General features: G+C 35.3%; 1 protein-coding gene across 3 annotated transcripts in view; it reads left to right on the top strand.

Annotated features, from left to right (window-relative positions):
• The window catches only part of LOC145674274 (BSD domain-containing protein 1-like), a 61,191-nt gene extending 34,161 nt beyond the window's left edge, over positions 1 to 27,030 (top strand). The window contains exons 6-10 of one of the 3 annotated variants that reach the window (XM_081744113.1): positions 6,099 to 6,281; positions 9,965 to 10,106; positions 11,907 to 12,326; positions 17,868 to 17,957; positions 23,166 to 27,030. In XM_081744113.1, the coding sequence (XP_081600239.1) occupies positions 6,099 to 6,281; positions 9,965 to 10,106; positions 11,907 to 12,326; positions 17,868 to 17,957; positions 23,166 to 23,191 (861 nt within the window). In that variant the 3' untranslated portion in view covers positions 23,192 to 27,030. Of the gene's footprint in view, positions 1 to 6,098; positions 6,282 to 9,964; positions 10,107 to 11,906; positions 12,327 to 17,805; positions 17,826 to 17,867; positions 17,958 to 23,165 lie in introns of those variants that run through there. The other 2 variants (XM_081744123.1, XM_081744130.1) reach the window with 2 other exon arrangements.
• The last annotated feature ends 928 nt before the right edge of the window (positions 27,031 to 27,958 follow it).

Below are 27,958 nucleotides of genomic sequence, written 5' to 3'. Positions count from 1 at the left end.
AGGATAAGAAGCGAACTTCGAGTTTCAGAGATGAGTCTGAATTGACTTGTTGATACTTCATTAAATGTAAGTGCGATTTAGTAATCACTGTACAAATCGCCCCAAAAGCGAAAGCAGATTTATTAGAATGTGGTCATAAAATATGTTCAATTTGGACACGTCTGTTGCTGTGGGTGGCGTCCCTCTGTGTGGCTATCAGCCACACTACCTGTTTTGAATATCACTATCAACTTGGCTACGGGTGCCTTCCATTTCAACTCAAGCAAAAAAAAAAAAAAAAAAAAAAAAAAAAAAAAAAAAAAAAGTACCATCACTATCTCAGATATTGTTGAATCTTTTCTTATAGCAACTAGACATGTTTTTAAGAGACCCATATATATATATATATTTTGTTTTGTCGAAAAAAATTTTCCCGACAAGTAATGGGCCATCAAAGACGGGGAGTACAATTTATGAATTGTAAAAGACATGGAAAATGGTCAACTTTGGAGCCTCACCATTCAGCTATGGAGACAGGTAGAATTATAATTCTTGTTGTGGTATGTACATAGGGATATAAATAAATTATATTTTATTATAGTTTGGTTTGCGCATGCGCATCTTTTTTTAAATAAATTAACAAATGAACGTCAGTTTAACTGAAAAGTCGAAGTTTGCGAATTTTTTTCGAGCACTTCCGGTTCGAATTTTAAAATTCTGTTTTCACGGTTGGTAAGACCTAGTTACCCGCTTTTCGAAAAAAAAAAAAAAAATGTATCGCTTCTGTGTGCAACCGTTTTGTCACAAAAAATTCGAGAAATTGCAAAATTTTCAAAAATCGTCATTTTTGGGCGCTATTTTCTCGAAAACACCATCTTTTAAAATTCTGAATTTTGTCAGATGGTTCAACCTTACATGAATAATAAACACACCAAATACCATTCTCGACCAATACTTCATGAATTAACTACAGCCTTTTGAAGTTAGCGAAGTTTCGTTAACTTTGATATCACAGTTAGCAACACTGGAAACAATAAAAGTGCAATGATTTGATGATGTTTGTGGTTTGCATTCATTAAATGAAGGATAAAAGGTTTTCTTGACTGGTTTTTATTATTTTCATCAAAAAGGCTCTCTGAAATAGTAAAATGATCCTCCCCCTACTTCGCTGTTTTCTTAAAGCGAAGTAATCTGAGATGGAAATTACGATTACGAAACACACAAATTGAAAGTTCACTTACTTAAAATGGTCTTCGGAAACAAAATTTCACTGATTTTTTTTCTTTTTTTTTCACATGGACAAATCGTTTGCTTGCTTGGTGTCTTCTTCGCTAATAGCATGTATCCGTGCAGATGCGCAATAGGTGTTGGTGCACTCACAACTCGTCCAGGGTTGTATCCAGGGCGACGATCCCCCTCCCCCTCAGAAGAAGAAACTTTCTTATTTTATATATAAATAAAACCCATCCCAGAGTTTGGAGCTCTTAAAAGTAGCTCTAAGTAGCAGTATTACAACCCCGCCCCCAGAAGTCCGTCCTGGATCCTGCCCTGCGTAGGACATTGTCGATAGTCACACAACACTTATTTTCACTTCTGTTATGCTCTTCTGGAAACCTCTACCCTGCCGAAGGTCCATGTGGAAGGCTAAACAGCACTTCAACTTCACGTAATTCATGATTTATTCATAATATTTCTGCTACGCATCACTGGTTATCATACGTATATATGTAACAAAAGTTCCTTTTTTCAAACCTTAAATCTACACGTTCAGTTGCAGAAGCTCGATTTTGGGGGAAGCATGAAGTTAGTTCATGGTGACCCGTTACTGCCATTAAAAACTTCGCCATTTTCCGACAGCCAAAGGTAACTTCGTTGAATACCAGTTACCGATCGCACACTTTTCCCATTCTTGCTTCTTTTTCCTTCTTCCGGAAGTTGTCGAATTCAGTTCCAGGCAACAAAACGAGAGTAATACCCGGAGTTTGTACTCACGAATTCTGCGGTTTTAATACTGTGTATCAATTTTCGCCTAAGGTTATGCCGCGTTGCCTCATTCTTTACAACCCCCTCCCCCCCAATACTGTCGCAAAGACCCTTGCATGGCCGATTTCACTGGAAAAACACTGCTTTATCGGACCTGTCTGAATCTCGATCATCTGAAAGCGATTTTTAAAGTGGGATGCAACACCATAAAAAATCACTTGACACTTGCGAAATTGTAAACACTTATTTTCACGTATTCGAACCTTTTTCTATAGCCTATATTTTCGCTTTTCTTCGAGTATTTTTAGAATCTTGTCTATGGCTATGGGTATATGAGCCGAATGAGTGTGTTTTGTCGTCGCTTATTACAACAAAACTGTCAGTTGTTTCATATTCCGGTGATAACTGAATTTTACTTTGCAGAATAACAGTCCAGTTTTCGACGAAGTCCACATGAAGTAAAATAGAATTTGTATCTTGAAATTTTATACGATGCTTTTGGTAGGAGTTAATTCTCTTTGGATTTGCTTGATGTAGTCATGAATTACAACTCTTACAATTAAACCAGCAATGTACGATACGAAAACAGAAAGTGGCACAGTTTTTTAACGAGATCCCATATGGCATACGTAACACTTTCATTTTCACCAGGATCAATAATTAAAGACTCCACACTTATTCCTTCCAATCCAGGACATTCACCACATCAAACCCGCAACCAGCCACAGAGGTTTTGGGGAGGGGCATGAATATGTTAGGGGGCAAATCATTAAAAATTCTCTTACAAATAGCTAAATTGTGTTTTTTGTATTATTAATAGCATTTTGTGTTAAGGTCTGCGAAAAGTTATGGGAGGGGGGGCAGATCCCCTAGCCCCCCTCTAATTGCGGGCCTGCACCACATTCCTGAAGAAGACAACTGTCATTTTCTACGGATCATACTACTAAAGGAAATAGGTCACTCATGACAGCTTCAATACAGGCTGCACCTTTGATTTGTTGCAACGCTGTAGCAGCTAACTTAAAATTTGCACAATACACACACACACTTCCCTCACAGGTTGCGGACTGACCCACTTTAGTCGAATACTATAAAATTCCATGTGACCCATTCTTATTCTGGGATTGTTCAGTTTAAAAGGCCGTAAATTTCTTTGATGGAACGCGTAAGAAAACGTTTTGATTTTTTTTTTTAACTTTTTGTTCTTTTTCGATCACTGTAATGACATCGCACTTCATTAAGACTTTGTCTGGAGCATTCCAAATCATCACTGAGGTAATAGTTTACGCTTTTTACAGATCAGAATTTATTGGATGGCCATTTCAAGTAAACTTAAAATTTGTGTGTTTCGTAATCGTAATTTCCATCTCAGATTACTTCGGTTTAAGAAAACAGCGAAGTAGGGGGAGGATCATTTTACTATTTCAGAGAGCCTTTTTGATCAAAATAATAAAAACCAGTCAAGAAAACCTTTTATTCTTCATGTAATGAATGCAAACCACAAACATCATCAAATCATCGCACTTTTATTGTTTCCAGTGTTGCTAACTGTAATATCAAAGTTAACGAAACTTCGCTAACTACAAAAGGCTGTAGTTAATTCATGAAGTATTGGTCTAGAATGGTATTTGGTGTGTTTATTATTCATGTAAGGTTGAACCATCTGACAAAATTTCAGAATTTTAAAAGATGGTGTTTTCGAGAAAATAGCGCCCAAAAATGACGATTTTTGAAAATTTTGCAATTTCTCGAATTTTTTGCGACAAAACGGTTGCACACAGAAGCGATACATTTTTTTTTTTTTTTTTTTTTCGAAAAGCGGGTAACTAGGTCTTACCAAACGTGAAAACAGAATTTTAAAATTCGAACCATTCGCAAACTTCGACTTTTCAGATAAACTGACGTTCATTTGTAAATTTATGTACAAAAAGATGTACATGCGCAAACCAAACTATAATAAAATATAGTTTATTAATATACCTTTGTACATACCACAACAAGAATTATAACTCTACCTGTCTTCATAGCTGAATGGTGGGGCTCCGAAGTTGACCATTTTCCATATCTTCTACAATTCATAAATTGTACTCCCCGTCTTTGATGGCCCATTACTTGTCGGGAAAATTTTTTTCGACCTAACAAAAAAATATGGGTCTCTTAAAAACATGTCTAGTTGCTATAAAAAAAGTTTCAACAAAATCTGAGATGGTGATGGAACATGTTCTGCCTGACTTGAAATGGAAGGCACCTACAAATGTATAATGTATAGAGCGTCATGTGAACGCACGATTTTCAAATAAATAATTTAAGGAAGGAAGAAGGGGTAGAGGCGTAGGAAGGGGGCATTTAACTTGCTCTACTAGCCATTTTCGGCTCCATTTTGTATATACCGGCTAGACTTGGCTCGATATGGCAGTTCGTACTGCTGAATTCTCACTTAATCCTTCGTATCGGTAGTTCTGGTTCTAAGAATGTGTTGACTGTTTTTGATATATCGAGCTGAGGCTACAGTCACAATGTAGCAGTTCTATCAAAAAAGGATATAGGCCATAATGCAACGAACACTAACAGTTATTTTCAGGCTTGGAATAGTTGTTCACGCGCTTTACGAGAATTTGCTAGCGCCCAATACCGAAAGATCTGCTTGTTTACTGCATCATTAAGGTGGAAGTAGGCTTTGTCAGTTATCTTGAGGGTAGAGTCCTCGTTCGATGTAAATGGTGATCATATTTCTGAAGAAGGCTGAACTTCGTGCTTTCGTCTTCATTACAGTTCTACATGTTCGAAATCTAACGTTCCATTTCTGCATGCGGCATCAGTAGGCTCTTACTTGCTAGGGAAGTTCTCTCCATCAATAGATTTGAAAGATTTTAGAGTACAATTTTGGCAATTCGAACTGCGTATGGTGGCCTCGCGTAGCGTAATCGCTTATGCTCTCGTCTTCAGTGCGAGCAGTCTTGTGTTTGATTTCCGACAGGGACACTTGATCGAAAAAGTGTAAAAGCTTTCTCAATCCAGCCATTCTGAGAAGTTTTTGTCGGGTTTTCCTTATTCATACAAGGCAAATGCCGGGATGGTACCTAACTTAATGGTCTCAGGCCGCTTTCTTCCTTCCCCATTTCTTTATTCCTCCCCAATTTCCAGGGTTGTGTGATCGCCGAGGGACGTCATCTCTCATACGTGACGTAATAACATAGCCATAGATGACAAAAGCCCAGAAATCTAATTCCTAATCCTAGTCGAACGGAGCATATCGTAACCAAGATTGAATGATGGACCAGCTTAAGATACCACACATAGTTTGACGAAAATGGCGAGCACATTCCTGGATAAGGCTGAAACTGGTGTTTTCGTCTCCACGTGATAGAAACGATGTAACCTACCTCAAAATATTATTGGGATTTCGGATGGCTTCACCACGCCCAGTATTGAGATAGCTCCGAAAAAGCCACTGGCTTCAATAATCTACTTGTCATTTTTACAATACTGTCTAGCCGTGGAGAACTTAACGAAGTCACTCCATATTTGCATTCTTCAAAACGGCCATCATTTAAGTGGCCAATAATGTGCCGCAAATGGCATGAGTAATATTATATGCTTATATTATGTTATATAAAGTGTTCTTTACACATTGTTTGTTTTCAAATCGTCCATTTTCTTACACTGTATAATTACTTTTCTATCCGTATGATTTCTGTTGCAGTCCTATCTATCCTTATGTGTGATCTTTGTCCAACTGTCAGACTCTGTCCGGACAATTAAATATCTCTATAATTTGTTTTTTGGCAGTTTTATTGATTCACTCATTTGAAAGTACAGGATTATGTGTAATAAATGGTGACCAAATATTGTTAACGTAGTGACATGAGTAAGACAGTAATATTGAAATTGATATCAAGTATTTTGTAAATTTGCCTTCCGAAAAGTCAGTACTTTGATGCGTAGCATAGTATGAGTAAATTAGGTGAATGAATTAGTAAATGTGCTTAAATTCAAAGAGTGAAAAAGTACGAATGGGAAAACCTTTAATAGTGTTTTTCTGTCAAACATATTATTGCTCTTTGATTTGACATCCTATGTTTTTGCTCAATGATATAGATCTGTGGCAAGGTTCTTCAGTTTTTTGTTACTTTCAGGCTCAGTTGTATTCGCTTATTACGGACCCAGCTACGTTCCTAATGGATCCTGAGGAGAACACACAATACGAAGCTTGGTTGGAAGCTATGAGTGAGGAACTACTAAAGCCTGAAGCCTTGTCAGAGCAGCTAGTAGCTAGTCAAGAACTGCATTCACAATATACAACATTGGTGCCTGCACAGGTATGTAATTATTTGAATTAAGAAAAGAAAACAAAATACATTTTAATTGTATTAAATCTATAATTATTTAGTAATTTGTTTCTGTTAAGACTAAATACATTTCGAGAAGGAAGATTTAATGCCAGCGCGCGCTCAGTGCACACTACAGGTTTAATTTTCTGACATTTCTTTTGCAGTACTTACGTCTCTTGTTTAAGCGTTTTTGGTGTTATAACTTTGGTGTAATAACAACACTCTTTAGAAAACGCTTAATTTTTGTAGTACATGCTAACCTGAAAAGAAAAGGAATACTTCCTTAAAGATGTACATAAATGGATTTTTAAAACTAGTTATACCAAAACTGTAATCTAAATTATCAAACATAAATAAATAGCTCCGAAGATAATTATATTTGAATACACAAAAATAATTAGTGTTTCTGCAATTAGGAAAATAAGCGTATCCAGATTCCAAGGGGAATTTCCTTTGTTTTAAAGGTGAAATATCATATATGAGAATACATCTGTTCGTAAGTTAATTCATAGGCCAAGCTTCTTGGAAAAGTAGTAAAATGCGTTGTTAAGCGTCGTAGGATCAGAAAGATATCTTCCTGCGACATGAAAACTACGACATGTAAACTTCAAGATTTTACTTCCAAAATTTTGATATTATATACTAAATTTCCTGTTATTCTAAATTGTGTCAAAATCAATGTTACTAAAACGGGTCCGCGGTGGCTTAGTGGTAGAGGGTTTACCTCTGATACATGGAGTCCCTGGTTCGATCTCAGCTCACGCTAAGTGAACTTGTGGTGGACAAACCGTGTGCGTGGGTTTCCTCGATGTTCACCCGTTTCCTCCCACCATTTCATTCATTTCTCATCATCACTGTCTCCTTTAGCCTAGCCGGCATAATCGTGGGATGTAAAACTCAAAAATTTCATTTCAAGGTTACTTTACTAGAAATAGAAGTGAAGGTATTTTAGTTATCGTATGGTAACATATGTCAGTGATTACAATATTCGATTTATCCAACCATAAATCCATCGATGTCTTGCTATATGTGAAAGATCGGATTATAATCTCAGAACTAGTATTCCAATTAATTTAATAGGAATGCTATTTGTCTTTAATTGAAAAGAAATATTACATATGGAAGAATAATCAACGTAGGAGTGTACTTATAGGATGGGGGGTGGAATGAGAGCCCCCAAAAGACTTTGTCCCCCCTCCTCCCGCTAATTTAGTTTGACTGTTTGGTGTTGACTTAGTAAAGCTAGTGAATAATTATAAGTAGAGCAACCCACATTATGCTTTATTTTTTGTCTAATAGTGCTTTTTTTTCCAAATTATGCTTTATTTGTTAATTGCAATTATTGTTTTACATTAGTCATGTATAATGAAAATATTTACTATACATTAATTATTCTAAATATCTTGATCTATTTATTAATATTTTATGCAACCATTTACCTTCATGTTTAATGAACTTTCTACTTAATGCACTGTAAAGAGATATTCTTTACTTGAATCAGTTTTTTTTTTTTTTTTTTTTTTTTTTTTTTTTTTTTTTTTAATCACTTGTGTGCGCCTTAGAGTTGCATATATACAAAAAGTGAAAGTAAAAGATACCACCAAAGGAACAGAAAGTGCTCAAGTTTAAGAGGTACACTTAACAATATTGTGTACTATTCATTTTTAACGGAAAGTTTTCTTCTTTTGCTTTTTTTCTCCACATTTAAAAGATTGCACCGGAATAAAAATATTGGTGTGCAATACAAAAATACAAAAATTTCATTGTTGCATTACGTTCTGAATGATTTTGCATTGTAAATATTGGTTTTATATTAATACAGTGCAAAAAATATTTAATTAATAGAAAAAATATTAATACAGTATGTTAACTTGGAATTGTTCTAATAGAATTTTCCAAGACTTGTGCTATATATTTTAAATTATGCTTTATGCTTTATTTTCTATAATTATGCTTTATTATGTTCTTAAAATTAGTTTCTTCTGGACCTTTAGACAACCCCAACCATGTTCAAGGTAACAACAATATGTGTAAATTGCCGTTATGCTTTTTATGCGTTGGGGCTGCTGTAATTATAATAGAAAAAATAAAGTGTCCATTCTTTACACAGAAAGAATAAGGTTTAATGTAATATAAATTTGGAAATTTAAATGTTGTAAAAATGATCCCTCTTTTCCCGTTTAAAAGTGAAATTGTTGAAAAAGCTGCAACACATGTTCCCCTTATTTTTGATTATTTGTTTATATATCGAATTTCACGCCTCCAACTTAAGCGACTATTACAGTAAGCATTTTCTAAATAATGAATCAAAATTTTAATGCTGGAAGTTCTTTAGGTCTTGTATATTGGCTTAGTATTAGTAATACAATTCTTTGCCCGGTACAAGTGGCAACATGGCGCACAGACGTAGCTATGATCAACAGACGAAATTTACTTAAGGCCGCAAATAGTTCAAGTCAGTACTTTATCAGTGCTGCTTTACGTGTATCGTTAGCAGCTGTGTACAGGATTATAGTGCAGTTCAAACTGAACAGAATGACATAAGTAGACCCAAGATCTGGTCGAGACCGGGATCAATGCTATGCCTGAACATGAGATCAAGCGGAGTTCAAGTTCTTATCCTCCCAAATCTGCCATTGACATCACAGCCGAGAGTGACAGATTAGCATGAACGGTCCAGTGCTACTTGCATAGTATGCGAATGTATCGGCGTGTTGCTAAAGAAGATTTGTGTACAAAATCACAAATTTCACGGAGACATAATTGGACCACTGCCATAACAAGCCACAACGCTTTTAGAACCATGGTAAATTTTCCGATTAAAGCCAATTTTGCAAATTCTCAGAAAGCCTTCGTTGGTGAGTGTAAAAGCGATTGACAGACTATGATTCACCACAGTTAATCATCCTATGGAGAAATACGGCGTTGCATGTTCCATGGTGTGAGATGGAAGTGGTTGTAGTTTTTTTTTTTGGGGGGGGGGAAGGGGCTGATTGACACATCAATCCTACTAACAACTCGAAGGTATCGCAAAGTGGATTGCTATCTTTCTTTGACACGTGTGATGTGTTGCGGGACGCCACGTAATTAAAGGATGATGTGATACCATATCATAAGGCATAACTTGGAAGTGGCCTCACCCACTGAAAGAGGCAAAATGGAATTTAAACTCTAGTCCTGGCAGTCTCCGCACATGAATCATGTTAAATAAACTTGGTTTGTCCTTCAACTAAAATTGCACAAACAGCCACACAGAGCCACAAAAAAACTATAGTTACTTGAGGCACTATGTAACTAATTGTACCACCTATCACAGAATGTCATCGGAGGCTTGAAGCTTTACGTGCTGCCAAAGGGGCTGCACCAAATATGAACTCCTGCGCCAGAAATGCTTTCTTTTGTGCGCTGCTGGTACGTAGCAATATGCCAGGTTCACTTTTTGGATGTCTATTATTTAAGACAGAGTAATGAATATTTCTCAGGAGAGTGAAACTAAGAGCAAGCGAGTTAAACATTGCAAGTTACATGTGTTTTTAATTGAATTGTTGGGAGAGGGACTAAATGGACGTAAAATTAGATACAGATCCTTCGTATTTTGATAGTTGCATGATAGTGGTAACCTTGCACATAACTTTATGTGGCGTTGTTATATTTATTTTGTGTTGTTTCAGGTATCTCATGTGTTGTTTTGGCAGCGTTACTTATTTCGTAAGGCATTGATAGAAGAAGAAGAAGCGCGACGACAGGCACTACAAAAGAGGGCAGAGAAAGTTGAGCTAAATGAAGATTTTCAATGGGATGAAGGTAATAATAGTACGTACAACATTTACTACAAAAATTAACAAGGATAAAGATTTTGTAGGCGAAATCAGAGAACTATGGAAATATCAGAAAGCTACAGTATGACCAATCATTCTCTCAGCTACACGTGTTGTCCGTAGAAACAATGTAATTATTATGTTAAAACTGGTTTAAATCGAAATGTAGTAGTGATAATAATTATAAAGAGTATGGTGAAAGTTGGAGAAATTATAGAGCTGTTTTGAACAGGAGGATGCAATTTTTTGACTTAAACTTGTTTAGTTTAAGGTTTGGAGATTTGTGTTAGAAGCTTTTTCCATTTACAAAGATCGGATTTTTTTTTTTTTTTTGGGGGGGGGGGTGTCGTGCTGCAAAGAGCAGTTTTTTTTTAATGTAAAATGAGAATGGTAGGCATAATGGTTTGAGAAAGAGAGGCAGGTTGTTTGTTAGGGAAGAGAAAATTTAGGTTTTGTGGGAATTTACCTTGGCTATATTTGCTTTGACTATGCTGGCTTCTTGATGTCTCCAAGTCTCGATGATACCTTTGACTAGCTAATAAGTATAACTGCCAAGAATCAGACTGACAGGTCTTAGCCTCTATAGAGGTTTCCCGGATGACTTCCCAGTCTGGAAGTAGACGATGATGTTTAAAGGATCCATTTAGGCTTGATAGATATCTAGTTTTGTGGAAAAATGGCCAAGGCGTGAGAGTAAACTGCGCAAGGAAGATGGAGTATGTTTTTTTTTTTTTTTTTTTTTTTTTAAGTTGTGATTATGACATTGTATTACATAAAATTAAGTAAAAGAGAAGAAAAAATGAATCAGTATAAAACACATTTGTTGTTTGTAGCTTGTAAACGAAGAAAGTTAATTGTTTACTTTAATGTTTTAGTATACAGGATTTAACACACAGAGAATAGATAGTGAGAGACTTGCGTAAATCTCTATGAATGGCGCGGTTGATTGTTGCCTGCGATGTATGGCATTTACTGGCCATCGTACGCTGTGTAGAAGGATTTTTGGGGGTCGCCATACGCTGAACCACACGCAACAGTGATGGGAGTCCTCTTCACAGGAAGGTGGTTTCTAGCTGCTCGTGTCGGTTTGGTGGGTCCAGGACTCTGTGGCGCATACTTTCCGTATAATAAGATTTACAATGGTACGACCAACACGAAAAATTACTCACTTTACAAATTCCTAAATGTACGACACCATGAACTTAGCGTCGGAAAGGGCCACAATGACTTCCTCCCAGAGTCTGTTCAGGTGGAACAAAAACTACACTCAGTCACACTACTCTACTGGATTACTAACGAGATAGTGTTGTTTGCCTCGAGATACATATAAACGATATATATATATACTAACGAGGTATATATCAAGAAAGTCTCTTGGCTAACCTAAACAGGAATTGAGTCTTGAAACTAGCGAATATTTTTTTTCACTATTTTATTCTTGGTGATCTTATTGTTGCAATAATAATTGTTTAGTTAAAAAAGGGGGAGATGGACAGTAGTTCAATAGAAGATCGCTTACTTGTACATTTAGAGCATGGTCACGCTTTGTGGCGTTTAAAGTAGACACTCATCTTGGATTGAGATTTTGTAAGGGATAATTCCTTTTTTCCCATTGTACCGCGAATAGTTTATTTATTTATTTATTTATATATATTTTTTTCATAATACAATTTCATTTGCTGTTGTCTCTAACAGGGCATAACTATGGGGAAAAACAAATTTATTATTAAATAGTAACACTATGAAGAAAGAAATTCATATGTGAACTTTAAATGACCTTCTTTTATTATTTCAGATGAAGATTTTGGTGGCGATGTAGATATTCCGGAAGAAGAACAAGTCAGGTTATTATCTGAATATCAGAAGGAACGCGAAGAAGCCGACCGACGAAATAAGTTGAAGGATCGGAAAGTAAATTCAGAACAAGAAGGGCCTGATGACTCGTGTAGTGGCGTTAACGAAGATAGTGTGATAAACAGTGCAACTTCCAGTTCTTCCAACGTAAATGCGTCTGTGCCAAAAAGTGACTTAACAGGGCGATCAGGTAATTTACATGCAGCAGACAATTTAGCCAAGTTTTCAGAACAGCGAAATGAGAACAGTCTTCACTTGGAGTTTGAAACAGAGGGAACAAAAATGAGAGAAAAGAATGATATGGTGATTATTGGTGATGCTGCAAGCGCTTGCACTACTTCCTCAAGCTCTGGCGATAAAGGTAATTTCTAGCTTTTATGTATGAACATGCCAATACCTGTTAAACTCTGACTTAAGAATTGAAAATATGATATTCTTGTAAAAAAAATAATAATAATTAGAAAAAATAAAAGTCGCTGGTGATGTGTTTGAAAGTTTATTACATGTATGGGATTGTTTCTTTTTCTTTTTAATTATTGAACAAACTTGTGAATATCTGGTAGATGTTTCTGCTGCTAAACTTCAGATCTAGCTAAATTTTTCATACAATGTAAACCTAGATGGTCATTGGGCAACTTAGTCCAACAAATTTCATAACCTTCTAGCTACTGCTATGCATATTTTGTAAAAATTCTATAGAAATCGTTTACTAATTCTAAATGAAATAGTTTTTGGAACAGTGATCCATATTCTTCTTCAGTATTTAATCCTACAGGCTTTTTTTTTTTTCTTTTAAGCGAAAGTTATAATTTTTTCTAGAAATACATTTCTTGTTTTATTTCTTCCTGAGTAAGCGTTGTGAGTTCTCTCCGTGGTCTAATGGCTAGGTTATTCACCTTTGGTGGACATGATCCCGTGGGAGAGCATTTAAAAAAATTAAAAAATGAGGTGCGTTGCAGTAGTTCGGATTCCACCCTAAAATGTAAAGATGAGGGCCACGTCTCATATAGATGCAATAGCGTCCCAGTACTCAAAATGGAAGTTAAACCTTAACAAACGAACATTTTTTTAAAGTCCCACAAGTATGCACCAAAGCTAAGAGAGAGACGATAAAAGAAGTGGAGAAAAAAAACATGCACGTGGTGTTTTATCAAAACCTGATGCACTTGAGGGGAGCTGGGATCGGACCAGGTACCGCAGAGTGAGTGCCTAGGACTGAGACTCCATATGTGTGGAACTCCTGATTTTTTTTTCTTGCTTGAAAAAAAAATCCACGTGGGACCTCCTCAGACACCAATTCTCTGGTTTGTAAGATTTTATTCAATTGTACCGGTAAGTGATAGGATTGTACTTTCAAGACATCCAGTTGTTTGTCAGTACCATATTTCTACAAGATATGTTTGATAACGTTAATCTTTCCTTAAAACAGTTCGGTGTTGCAGAATCCGTAAGTAGTTTATAAATAGCTATAACATTTTTATTATTATTACTGAAATGAGTGTACTAAGCTTTTATCATTCAAATCGATTGCAATTGTGTTCGTTCCACTATAACTCTCTTAAAACTTGGTATCTGCCTTCCTCCAAGCTTCTGAAATAAACCTATTATTTGGAGTTGCAATCCGTCAAGAAGAAGCGATTAAAATCTATCCCTTGTTGCAAATTTCCACATATTGATGCAACAATTTTCCAATATAGTTCGTAAAAATTATTCGATTTTGATAAAATATAGTGTATATTTTCTGTAGCACATCCCGTTTATTCCTATTGATTAAGGTTGAAATCGGTCACGGACAAGCGGGTAAAAGCAGTAAGTTGCCAACACACTTCGAAGTTCTCTCATTTAACTGTAAACATTAATCAATTCGCCTTGTAATAAAACCTGGACGCGTAATAAGTGTGAGTGTATAAGAGAAATATATACAGGTATATGTAAAAGTTTTATCTATTTTTAGCTTGTCACCGTTGAGCGAAGTACCGAGCGTAGAGATAGCTCTGTCTGCGTGAATCGGTGGTCACGTGATGAGACTACAAACAATAAACAGTGAATATGGGTGAGGAGTTTTTAGGGGACAAAGTGGTGGGTGGATGAACGGGGACCGATCTGAAACATTAGATACTTTTTACTTTTTGAGTTGTATAAATGCAGTAGTGCATGCCGCAACATTCAGGAAGTGTATGGGAATGATGCAGTTGGCGATAGCACATGTTGCAGGTTCGAAAATTCAAAGTAGGAGACAGACTCTGTTAGTATTAATAAATCAACCAGTGTGGACGTCTAGTAGTCTTTTCTGTGAAGGACCTTGACCGAGCAATGTTACGAAACAGCTCGATGCCAACTGTAGTGAAACTAGCAAACACCGTCGAGGTACACAGGACAATGGTTGAAAGATGGGTCAGAGCACTGGGTTTCACCACAAAGTTCGATCATTAGGTTCCAGTGAATTAACGGTAAATCAGCGAGAGGGGAAAATCGCGATCTGTATTTTATTATTTTCCTTGCATACCACGTATTACCACGAGCGATGAGAAATGGGTAACATTTCGGAACATAAAGCGTTGCAAGACTGCATCTTGTGTTCCTGAACCGCCGCTGTTGACGTTCAAACCAGAACTTTATCTCAAGAAAGTGCTGTGTGTATGTGGTGGAATCTTAAAATTTCCTGGGGGTTCTGAATCCTAATCAAACCATTAATGCCACTTTATTTTTTACTTTATTTTATTTATTTATTTATTTTTCTTTTTACTGTGAAAAGTTGGATAACACTAGGCCACATGCTGCTGTCAACACACATTAAAAATTAATGGATTGCGGTTGCATTATACCGTACCGGCTTCATTCTTGTGATATGCCACCTTTTCATGCGTTGCAGAACTCCTTGGTTCGTAAAATATTTGATAATTAGAGGCTATGAAAGCTTCCTTAAATAGGTCTTCGACACCAAGTCTCAGAACTTTTATTGCCGAGGGATTCATATTCCTGCGAAATGGCGAGAGCTTACCGATTAGGGTGGCGATTATGAACAATGCTAGATACGATACAGTTTGTTTTGTTTGTATTTCTGTGCTTAAGTGTAAAAAAAATGTTAATGTAAGTTTTACTATTTATAACAATTTTTTACCTTGCAAGAAGCTCATTTTACCCGTTCTCCAGTGAACAGCCTGACGAAAACTGTAGTCGTAGTCTTGAAGATCCGCTTATAAAATTCATGTAGTGGACTTGGTGCCAATAGTACTAGCAACTGAGAGACCTCGGATGTAATAACATAGGACAGGTATTATTACATCCTGCCATTAATATTAACAAAGTATTTCAATATATGGTACGATTAGACATACGGATTATATTGCTACGAACGTATGATCATTTTATTCGTGCGAGAAAATGTTATATATTATCATGAACAACTGGAGCAACAGCTGCGCCTCTTTTCTAGAATTCCCTGATGTCTGTCTGAAAGAGCATTATTACAGAGGTAGGTAAATCATGGGCACAGTACTCTTGGAACGAAATATATCTTTTATAAAATTAAAGAAAGGAACACTATATTTTGTTAAAAGAGACCATCCATGTTCACTGGTTGTTAGGCATGGAAAAACTAAGATGGAGTTATGTTTGAAAAAGATACAATCACATATAGGATTATCCACATTGTATTCTCATTAGTTTGTAAATTTCCTGAGTCATTTCTGACTCTTCGTGTGGCAGTGAAACCTCATTGAAATGTATAACAAGCAAAAATAAAGCTACAAACACAAAAAGAGAAAAAGAATAAGAATATTTTTATATTTCAAGTATGAGCGCATCAATTATAAACCATGAAAGCACTCTGTAGGGTGCACAGGATAAGCTGGTTTAAATCAACAGGATGATACTCTATGTTGACTATGTTGATACATAATTCTAAGATTTTATCAGGGGTGGCTGTATCATGTAGTCACAAGATCATGTGCATACGAAAAAAAGTATTAAAAAAGATAAGCAAAAGTTATAGACATTTATTCTTGTATACGAATGCAGAACGACCGAACACAAACTGTAGTTATTTCAATGGAGTCAGCAATCCTGATGTCCTTGAGAGATTTGGCAATAGCGTAAGTCACAATGTTCGATGTTGTCACCCTCTCTTCAAATATTCTGGATTATCTCTAGTGTCTATCTTCAGCATAAATGCATACAGATTAAGCATGATCAGTCAGGTACGTGTCTATTTAAACGTGTCTGGCCGTACGTATAATATAATCAGGCTGTCACTCGTGACTGATAAATCTGTTCTCTATACTTGCAGTGGGAGAGGAAGAAATAGGACAGAGGATCTAAACTCTGCGCAGATCTGCCGATGTCTTATTTTATGCATTCTACACGTAAAAAAGGGAGGAACTTGTCTTTCTGCTTCGCGCACTTAATTAAAGAGACTGACTCTTAATGCTTCAAGGTAGCGACAGTACAGAAGTAACGACATCTTCTGTTCGCTTGGAGACGAGAAAATCGACAGTAAAGATATTCGAAGGATTGTGTTTGCTATGTGATGCCTATATAAACATTATTAGTAAAGGAAAACAGTACGATATTTTCTTAATTTACTTTACAATTTCGGAATTTTATAACACCTGATATATGTTTATTCACACATTTAGAGAATGAATGAACATTCTTGAACTACGTTTTAAATTGATTTACTTCTGAAATGCTAGTATGCAAACAAGCGTGGGAATTCACTCACAAATATGTAAGTGTTCCACATCTAATTCAAATGAATAGTTATAAAATATCAGTAAATAGAGAACAGCGAAATATCGGAAAGTACAATTTCTGAATTTTACAAAGAAATGCGTAAGCATGAATTTCTATTGTTTTTACTAGCCTGAAGGTCAGCATTATCGTGCATTTTGAATCAGCAGATCATATAGGGTAGGTTTAAGATGAAGGAATACTCACAGATAATTCAGTTAATTCGGTGCCCGCTAGACTTGCGGAACTTCATATTTTGGAGCTTCATCATGGATATGATTAGCAGACGCGTCTTCGACATAGGATACTAGGGTTCGATTCCTGGTAAGAGCTCGTGTGATATTCAGATTCTACGTTTTAACAGTCAGTCAATATCTTGGTGCCGAACAATGTATGATCCAATAAATTAAGTCATTTGCTTTACAAACTATTGAAATCTAATTCATACTTGAATTTCAATACATAATGAAAACATTATCGTGTCCTTAGTTTACAAGTTAATAAGTATGATATACGTATTATACGAGAAATAGAGCTAATTAATTTTTCATCATTACCAACTTTTTGTAGCTGTTTCAAATTATATTGTTAATAAGTATGTATGTATGTTAATGGGTATGTAACCGAAGAATTATTACAGAATTTTTGATTGAGAAATTTAAATTGCAGAAATGAGTTAAACAGTTGTCAACATCAATTTCTTTCCAGTAAAGCTGTCGTCAGTTTTACTTGAATAGCTTGAATCTTTTGTACTGAGTAAAGTATTGAAGTTCAATAATTCAGTATGTAAGATATATACTAGATATATGACTATGCAGTAGCAAATTATTTTTACTTTTTCTGTAATATTCGGAATTTAAAGAATGCCTTCAAAGCGAAAAGTCATTGGAGGCCCCCAAGCCGTAAAAAATTTGGAAATTCTAACCGAAAGACAACGTGTTTCATTTTCCAGCTAATGAAATGAAAAAAAAAAAAAAAAAAAAATGTGACTACTATTGTTTTATTTTGATGTGAAGAATAGTGTATACAGAGCCCGGCGAATAGGTTGCGAGTAACATTTCATTGTTTACCATTATGAAAATAATTCCATTAGTTTCTTTCTTTGATAGCATGAGTTTTTAATCGTTTACCCATGATTAGAAATCCTTTTCTCTCTATCTCTCTCTTCTAGAGAGTAATGACGATGATTGGGAAAAGGTATTCGACTTGGAAGATGCTGATGGCGAACTAGATGTCAGCAGTGAAAATAAAACGGAATCAGGTAAGTAGGTAGATACCATCACGTAACATGTAAATAGTTTTGTATTTTGTAATAAGTTATGAATATAATTTCCGTTGTTTATATTCTCTGCAGGATAGTTGCTTTTATGATGGATCCAGATAAATCAATAGAACTCATTAGAAAGAAGCATATTATACGTTCATAAGGTAGATTTGAGTAAGTTTTATTGTTAAATGCCAGATGGTACTATTTTGTTATTCGACAACCAGGTGATTGCGAATAACTTGTTTATTTCCATTGACTCCTGAAATTTTCAAATGTTTGAGTCGCTTGATTACTTGCTTTCTCTAAGAGAAAAATTTATGGCGAAGAACTCTGAGCTGTGAGTGTTAATATCTTGAATTTCAAAGATAAATTATATTATCCTTTGATGTTTCTCACTTTTTTGTTTGTTTGTTTGTTGAAGATAGTAAATCAGTATATATTTAGTAACAGAATTGTAGAAGAAGTAAAAATTTATGTTGTTTAGTGTACTGGTTTACAATATCTTCTGTGTTGTGTGCTTGTAATTGTTGCAGAGAAATTTCATATCAAGTCAACCGTTATTCTTGTTTTGATTTTAAAGTTAGCTGCTTTTTGAATTCGTAAGAAATTCGAAAGCAGCAAAGATTTGTTCTTTACATAAATGAATATAGAACCTTGCGGAATATTTTAAAATACACATATAAACGCAGACTTTTTCCTTGGCGCTAGTTGCAACTTGTTGATTCACGTAGTTGTCGATAGTGAGCCCCTGGTGCACTGCAGACGATAATCAAATTTGTCCGATACTTATGCAAACACGTATATTCGGTGTTACTGCAGGCACTGCTGTTGCTATGCAGTGTCGGAGTTCATCAGAAGTTTTGGAAGGAAAAACACTGACAGTCTTTCATAAACCCGCGCACTCTCTCTCTCTCTATTTCACACATACATACATACATACATACACACACACACACACATGCACACATACACACACACACATACACACACATGCACACATATACACATACACACACACACACACACACATACACTCACACACACAGAGCGAAAGAGAGAAACAATGTAGTGGATATTGTACGAGTGCGCGAGTGCGCTGCTCGGTAGCTGCACGAGGAAAACTGCTAGTGACAACTGCGTGAACCAAGAACTTTCATCTGGTGACAAGAAAATTCGAGTTTCGATATATTTTAAAATATGCCATAAGATTCTGTCTTCATTCATGTAGAAGATATAGCCTTATAAAATCGGGTTATTCTTTTTAAAACACCCTATGTGTATAGGATATCCGAGAAGTCCCCGTATCCCTAGATTTGAGGAGTATCACAGACAGCAGTGTTAGCGTGGTGTTTTATCCAGGCATGTTGTTAATTGGGAGAGGAGTAGAAATTTCCCCCAAATTTAGAAGATAATAGGTATGGCAAGTAGGCGATGAAACTGGTCCCCTTCCCCAGAGCTTTAGATTTTCCCTTACCCCTCCAGAATCGAGAAGATCATATAAAACCCTGATTTAGTAATGCTATAGTTGAGTACTAGCGACTGGAAGCTTTCGAAATGTTGGTGTGGAGAAGAATCGAGCGAATTAGCTGGGTCGAGCGGAAAACGAATAAGGGAATATTAGAAATGGTAAGGGAGAAAAGCACAATTTTAGTTATTATTGAGAAGAGGAAGAGAAACTGGTTGAGACATTGGCTAAGGAGGAACTGTATCATGAGAGATGTGCTACAAGATATGGTGGCAGGAAGAGATGGACGGGGCGAAGGAGACTGCAATTAATGGACGATATCAAAACAGAAAGATCGCACGTGAAAACGAAGAGATTAGCGGAAGACATGGAGCATGTAAGCTTTCTCAGTTGCAGCAAGTGACGCCAATAATGGCAGAATACGTATGATGATGATAGTTGAGTACTTACGTATATGATGTGTCCAGTGGATTTGCGTGTGCACCATCATGCTGTACACATAGATATATGCATCTCCATGCCCTCCTGAACATGTTGAGGATCATCTGAGGAATTCAACGGCTTCCTCCACACTTTGACGTAATCCTTTATTTATTCTGTACCTACGATGAGAGATGTGTGACTCAATTATACTCCGCAGTAAGTTGTCTGGTATTGTAAAGTCCGAACTTTAATAATAAGCCATTTTAGTGGGATAAAAGTGTTGGGAGAACCTTGCCAAATATGGCTACTTGGGAATAATTCTGTAAGGAAGTCACGCACCTGAAGAGCAAAATTGGTTGGAACCCCGTCCTATTGTACCCATACATAATCTCTTTCTCTTGTAACTGAGGTATTAACCACATTTGCAACATGTGTAAATAAAAGTATGCCCATTCACATATTAATAATATATATATATATATATATATATATATATATATATATATACTCAAACAAGTATCGTAGTGTTATTTCGAGCCATATAACATGAGGCGGGTTTTGTTCCGTTTTGCACATAATGAGAATTTTCCTTAGAGCAGAAGACCACGTTCCTCCTGTGTAAATTGTGATATATATATTGCACGTTCATCGCACACTCATGAGCGAGACACAGCATTTGAGAATTGTGTAAATAAAACACGGCAGGCTACAACACACTGTTCCATATCATTGTTAGACAATTATTTCATGAACGTTGGTCTAAATACTTTCATATGCAAATCTTTCGTAATGTGGTAATGCATTGTTGATTGCGGTATATTCAGTTTAGTTACTCGTTTGTGAGGCGATTTAGTTGGAAACATTGCTGTCGCAGCACGTATTTTCTCACATGTCTTCTTACATCCACTACGTGGCTACCTATCTTTGACATATCCCGAAGCAAATGTACATTTCTCCCAACCAAGCAGGATTCCTTTACGAAGTAAATCCTCGATAAAGAGATCTCTAAACGCAGTCATTGTCTGTATTATTATTTGCCCTGTGCTCGTGCATCCACACATATCACTAACTGTTCCTCAACTATGTAACTACAACCACTCACATCAGCCATGGTTCACAACTGAAATTCTCTATGTGACTTTGAACATTAGGGATACGAGACTGCTTGAAACCTCAACCAAGACTGCACAGCGACGATTTCCACTAAATATACACAATGGTGATGTGAATACAGATAGACACAGAACCATTAAGATGGTCTCTTATTCTAAACGGCCATGCGCTAAAACATGACATGGTTTTGTCACTGAGCTAATTTAATTTTATATCTGTTCTGCTTTCAAATTACATATATGGATGACGTGGATCGTGTTTCAGCGATGCTGAACACTAACAACTGAGTGCTACGTAGTGATAAAATTAGCTTTGGCTAAATGTATTGGTTACTGAGGATTGTGATAGAAAAATATCATTGTTCTAAATAGGACTGAGAGGTTTTCTTTCTTCCTTTTCTTTTGCAACTTCTCTATACAATCCAAAATTATCAGAAGGCATTTTGTCCCTATGAAAAGGGAGTGATGTATCAGTGGTCGATCAGATTTTTGGAAAGCTCACGGATATCATAATTTTGTTTATTTTCGTTTAGAAGTTAGAAGGAACGTAGAGTGGTTGCCGTACTCTCTTTACGGATAAATAAGTGTTTCTTTACGTTCAGATAACTATCGAGAGAGAGTGTGAAGAAGACAGATTTGTTTTAGGCAATGGTTGTCAGACATCTCTTGTTTCTAATCAAACTCTTGCCTTGCACCTCTAATTCATATTTAGAATTTAATTCTCACTATGTATTTCGTCCCCCTTACCCCTCTGCGACCGTGGTTAGAACTCACCAGAAAACCATTGTTGTTTTTCTAGTTCTGTAACTGAAGAAATGCCTTCAAGTATTCTGAACACATTCAATTTTAAATTAAATAGTAGTTTTTTAATCACTTCATACTAACTTGTATCTGCTTTTCTTGAAATGTTAATGTTCATCCTTTGTCCTAACCCTAAACTATACACTTTACGTATTGTGTACTCCGTTTGACTCTTGTATACACTCATCACTTTTCACTTCTTGATATATTCTTGAAACCTTGACTTATTCATAAAATTTCCTCTAATATTCCAAACTCGTAATCTTGTTGAATAAAGTTCTCTGCTTCTTGTTCCTGTTCAGGGAATGGCAATTGGTACGCACAGTAATGTTTTCAGAGAGTGAGTCGAGGGGGGTATCTCCTCCGGAGCCAAATCTCTGATTGTGTTCAATGTGGATCACCAGTATTTTGCAGTACTCTTTTTCATCCTCTATGTTGAAAGTCCATCAACCTCCCCGGGGGAAAAGGTTCTGAAATCACTGTGTATGCACTGTTGGGATGCAAATTTATAGCTGTTGTTGTATAGATCCACTAACACTACAAAACGTTCAATAGAAGTTTATATTGCCTGTCTCCATTGCATCATATTGGTTGAAAGCCATTAGTTTTCTCTAACAGTCGATGCCTGAGGATTTGTTTTTAAGACCTTAGAAGTCCATAGAAATCTACCTGTAGTTCTTAATTCCTTCTGGATAGCTTCCTTTAAAATATGGGACAAATCACATCCAAATCACATTGATGAACTAATAGCATTTTCGATATTTTTTAGTTTTTGGTACACTAACTGTGTAATTTAAAATCCTACGGCACTCCTAAAAAAATGTTTTGCATAGTTAATGCTATGCTATTTTGTATTTTTGAAGAATCATTATCTATGGAACTGTCTGCCTATCAAATAAATAAAAAAAAAAAAAAAAAATAGTTGTAGTTTCCGCTTTGAAAGATATGAATTATAAACTTCTCAATAAAGCGTGTATTATTTTCCGTAATGCTCTAACTTTTCCCGGTACACCAATAGCTTCGTCGCGCACACCACTTGGAAATGACTGAATTAGTGGGGTCTTAGAACGGAGTATGTCACGGAGTGCAAGCATATTGTAGAGTAACATCTTACTTGAAGATATAAATGACGAGCCAAAGGGCATATAGAAGGGGAGTTAAGCATAGTGAGAAACGTTTTTCTAGCGCTACAGCAATTATGATATTTTCTTTCATTGCTGTGTTTTTACATTATGATTTTTCTTATTTTTTCTGTTACATTTGAAACAGTATCATACTTCTCGAGTTTAATACTACTACAGGTGTACCTGTGGTGTTGTAAAACTCTTTTTGGTTATTGGTATCCAGTATTTTTTTCTCACCTGATAATAGTTATCTTTCATTGTTGAATTAATTTTGCAGGAGCAACTAAAGGCGGGAAAGTATGACTGGAATGGAATGAGGACTGAAATAAACACTATTCTGGTTGAATTGTATCTGAATATATTATGTAATTGCATCTTCATATTGGCTAGACTGTTCGCGTTAATGCTGCTGAATGGAAATCGGATTATTGTACATTTATTATATATAATATATAAATATATATTTTACATATGTGCGTATAAGTAATATATATATATATACGAATAATTATTATAAACGTAGATGGGGAGAAAATATTGTAACTTTGTTTTGTAAATAATTTGTAATCATGTATGTAACTGAATTTATACGAAGTGCAAATCAAAAGGTGCTCCAATTATACTTTTCCAAAATTTCGTCTAATGTTAGGCAAAACAAAATGATACTGAACACAAAAGAATCCAGTTGATGTGTTTTGCATTTTAAAATTCTTTTCGGGGTTTATTTTAAGTTGCTACTTCTAAGAATTTTTCTTTTGTATCATATGTAATTTTTCTTGTATTATAAAGTGTAGCAAGGACTAAGTGCTTGCAATCAGAATATATTATTAATATATAATTTGTTATTTCTGTAAATTATTTTATTGGTTTTCTTGTACAGTGATTTGTTTCATGGAGGATTTTATACAAGATAAGCATCCTTTATTTCTTTCTATCCTGCAATATGACTACAGCAGGAGTCTTTTTGAACATATATGAAAACTGGTAGCGTGCCTAGTTCGTCTATATTAATTTATCAGAATACAAAATATGTTCCTTTCCTATTTGTGCAATTGGTAGGCGATTGACAATTACATGTACGACAGTTCGAGTTTAAAGTTATGTTACATAGTACTAATACAAGTTCAAGATTTTGATTAGAAGTAGCTCATACATGTTTCTTTGACAGTAACAAAATTTCAGATTTCGTTTTCTGTTTTTAATGTAGATAACATTTTGTACAGTTAGGTAGGCTCTGTCTATTTTGTGTTGTTTCAGTGTTCCAGTTAGTATTGGCAAGTGGCTTGATTGTCTTGAACCATTGCTGAGTTAGCTCAAAGTGATCAAAGCGTTTTGACATTCCCATTGTTATCATATTGAATATTTTCAATCACAGCGGCATGCCTGTAGCTAGAGAAGTTAACATCACTTCTCTCCAAACCGGTTTAATTATTAAGTAAATGCATACATTTTCACTTATGAACATAGTTTAATAATCACAATATTTTACCCAAAATTTGTTTGTTAACAACCAAAGTGGATGCACATCTATCACTTATTAGGTTAAGTGTGGTGTGTTATACATTTTTTGTTTTCGTCTGAAAAAGCCCAGTGAACTGGGTGAAAATATTGTGATTATTATTATTATTTAAAATTGCAAAAATTAAAGATTGAAATAATTCATTATTTAATGAAATAGCTTGATTTGTATTCTAAAAAATAAAACAAGATTTACTAAAATTCGTTTGTAAGTTGTTGCTGTAGTTTTGTTTCTTCATTATAGAAATACTAAACTCCATGGCGTTACATTTAGTAAGGGCCCTTTTGCTTACGAAGACGACTTCCAGATGAACTATGTTATTTAACACATCGGTTCATTTCATCTTATTTTGAGGCATTCGAAACTGGGCTGTGCTTCTTAATTCAAACAGCCTCAGTTACCCCATGTCGTTCTTCCAACCAGTATCAGAAAAAGTTATACCGTGAGATTCAAATCCAGAACCACGTGCTCCGAACGTAAGCACATTCATTTTGCTTGGTTACTTGAGGTGTCGTCATATGCTTCATTCTTTCGTACTAATGGACAGCTTGCTTGAACTTTTACTAGTAGCTCTTTTGGGATGTATTACTAATAATAGAGTATGTAGGAATTTCAACAGTTGAGTGGCAATAGTGTACAGCATTTATTGGTAATTGTAACACATTGGTAAAAGTATCAATTGCGCTGATTCAGGATACTGGGCTTTCACAAAGCTGCAATATCACAAAAGATGCGACCACTTATGTAGAGATAGCATTGTGTGTATATGTAATCGTCCATCTGTGGAACCTGCATAGTGCACTCATTAAGAACGTTCTTCAGAATACCAGTTCGTATGCATCTGCTCATTTAACTGTAGATAGCATTCCAACAAAGATATGAACGTATTTTTTCAAAACCTTTTCTTGTAGTGTGCGTATCAATAAGTACTTCACATTATTTTCTTGCAGTTTTATTATTATTATTATTTATTTATTTAAGAGTTATATGTTAAGGTTTCTTGAACATGATTGTACATCAGAGCGCAAAATTTCTGTTCCCCATTGGTGACCAAATATTTTAGTTTGGATTTAAGCACTTGACCTTAACTTTACCTTCTACTGGCTACTAAATTCAGACTAACATTCAGTGTTCTTGCTGTACATGATTTCACATTTCACCAATTTTTGGTTAAGCAGACATACACACATGTTAACAAATTATTCACTGCGTTACGAGAAAAAGCACAAAAATGGAAAATATTGTTACTGAACTATTGATTTATGAAAGACAACTTTTCATAAAGATCTCTATCCGTATTTCGCTACTCGTACCATTTATTCTGTTCATGACTTTTCCAGGCTACTTTCGCATAATCGCCTAAAGGATTTTTGGATTCAGCACGAGTTTTTGTCTAATATCGATAAAGAATTAGCCTTGAACCAATCGCCTCAAGCAGTAACACACAAAAGCATGATGGTACGATTTTAAAGCACCTTCAAGCAGTCCTAAAAAAAAGTACGTAAATTTACTGAAGCTTATCCTTGACGCTCTTCAAGATTTAGAAATTTTTGCTTATTGTGCACATAGTCACATGTAGGTGCATTTCATTTGACGAATAATACTTTATATTATTTATTATAACCTGAGGCCTCAAGATCAAAGCGCATATTGAGGATTATCTTTAGTCTTACACATAAAGCATGCAGCTGTTATTAATCATGTGTTTCATTGTATATAATTCAAGATTATGCCGCTTGTATACGTGAGCGTGTAAGCTAAATTTGTGAACGTACGTATAGAAGCGGACTCGCGGATGAATAGATGAATTATATAGGTATATAATTTTGAGATTTTTTTTTTTCAAAAGCCAACTTTAATTTAAATTCGAAAGATGATACCTGACTGTGTGAAGAAAAGTCTTCTTCCATATATATCTATATATATGGAAAGTTCATCTTCCTTGGAATATTAAAATAGAATGTAAATGGAGGGCATTAGTTGGAGGTTCATGTTTGCAATTAGTAGAAGAGTTAGAAATATTGTTTAAAATCAGACCCATGTTTTCCTCCCATAGACAATTCGAAGAAAGATCTGTTATATCCTAAAAGGAGAAGTTCTGTACACTTTAACAAGTATTTTTTAAATTGTTTTGTAAGTGTAAAAAGGTTATATATGTATGTTATGTAATACTTTGTATACAATCTCATATTTGTTAAGTTTTGCAGTTTAATTTAGCTGTAGAAATAGGTTTTCTATCTTTTTTCCATATATGGTTGTTTTCATGTTTTGTTGAACTTATTAAAAAAAAAAGTACTTCACCTTTGATTATATTCTTTTCACTACGTGTTCTTAAGATATTATGTGATATAATTTCTGTTTTAGGCACTCATTACGTAAGTGTACACACACACATATCAATTGTCTAATGAGTACATTAGCAATTTGAAATAAATAAATAAATAAATAAATGATTTATATAATCAAAAGTCTGCTATCGAATTAAGAGAATTTGATGCGATCGTTTAATGGAAATTAAGTTTGAGATTACTTTGATATGGTCGTATCGTGGTATCAGAACATTCTAATTTGTTGTGACTGACTTCTAATGCAAACGAAACAAATAAACTATTATATTATTTTATTTTAGTCTTTTTGTATTATTTCCCTGTGTCTTTCTGGAATTCATAGAATAATTTTATGTATGTTCACAAGGAAATTCCATTGTTACAATCTACAATCGAGCCGTTTCCGGAAGAGAGGCCAGGCAAGCTACCAGCCATTTCTCAAAAATAAAAATGAAAAATCCATACATAATTTGGCAAATATTCTCCCCCTCCTCCCCGATTTTTTTCAGCCAACAAAATTAGTTCGTCTTCTGTGTGGAACTAATGGGAGGCAATATCGTGAAATCGTGTAATTAATCTGATGGGGCAAAGTTCATTTTTTAAAAAAATTACTTTCTCCACTTTTGTGTTCTCTGTTTCTTCCCATTTTGTACAGTTTTCAAATAGCAAGTATTTCGGTCATGAAAAGTCAAGAAATGAGAGAAAAGTCACACGGTGGTCAGTAAAGAGTTATTTATATAATTTAGTTCTGACGACAAATTGCGTGTAGAGTCAAGTTAATGAATAGAAAATCGGATCAAATGTGCGTGGAATATTCCGAAAATCGCTGAATCGCCGAATAATATAGGTTTGATAACTAGTATTTCCGTGTACAGATAAGTCTGTTTGTCCAGCGATATTAGCGCGGGTCAGAACATTATAGCCTCTCCGCGAGTATAGACTTGTTTTTAATCGCTAATTTTGAAAATATGGAAGGCACGGTAACTACTAAAAGTGCAATATTCGGTGGGATATAGATTCCAAAAGTGGTTTATCATTGGGTTGATCGATTTAGAGCTGTCAGAAGATATTGTGAAGACAATTGTAATAAACGCCTAAACATAATTGTGAACGACGTTAACTTTCTTGTATACAGGAACACATCGAAATAATTATCCGCGAAGTAAGTGCGACTGTAGGCAATAGTATGTGACAGGTTCATGTTCTGCAGGATCATTTTGGAAT

This window comes from Thermobia domestica, chromosome 2 (assembly GCF_964235325.1).
Source record: "Thermobia domestica chromosome 2, izTheDome1.hap1.1, whole genome shotgun sequence".
NCBI classification, from domain to species: Eukaryota; Metazoa; Arthropoda; class Insecta; order Zygentoma; family Lepismatidae; genus Thermobia; species Thermobia domestica.
Note: the sequence above shows the minus strand (reverse complement) of the source record. Positions and strands in the feature narration are given on the sequence as shown.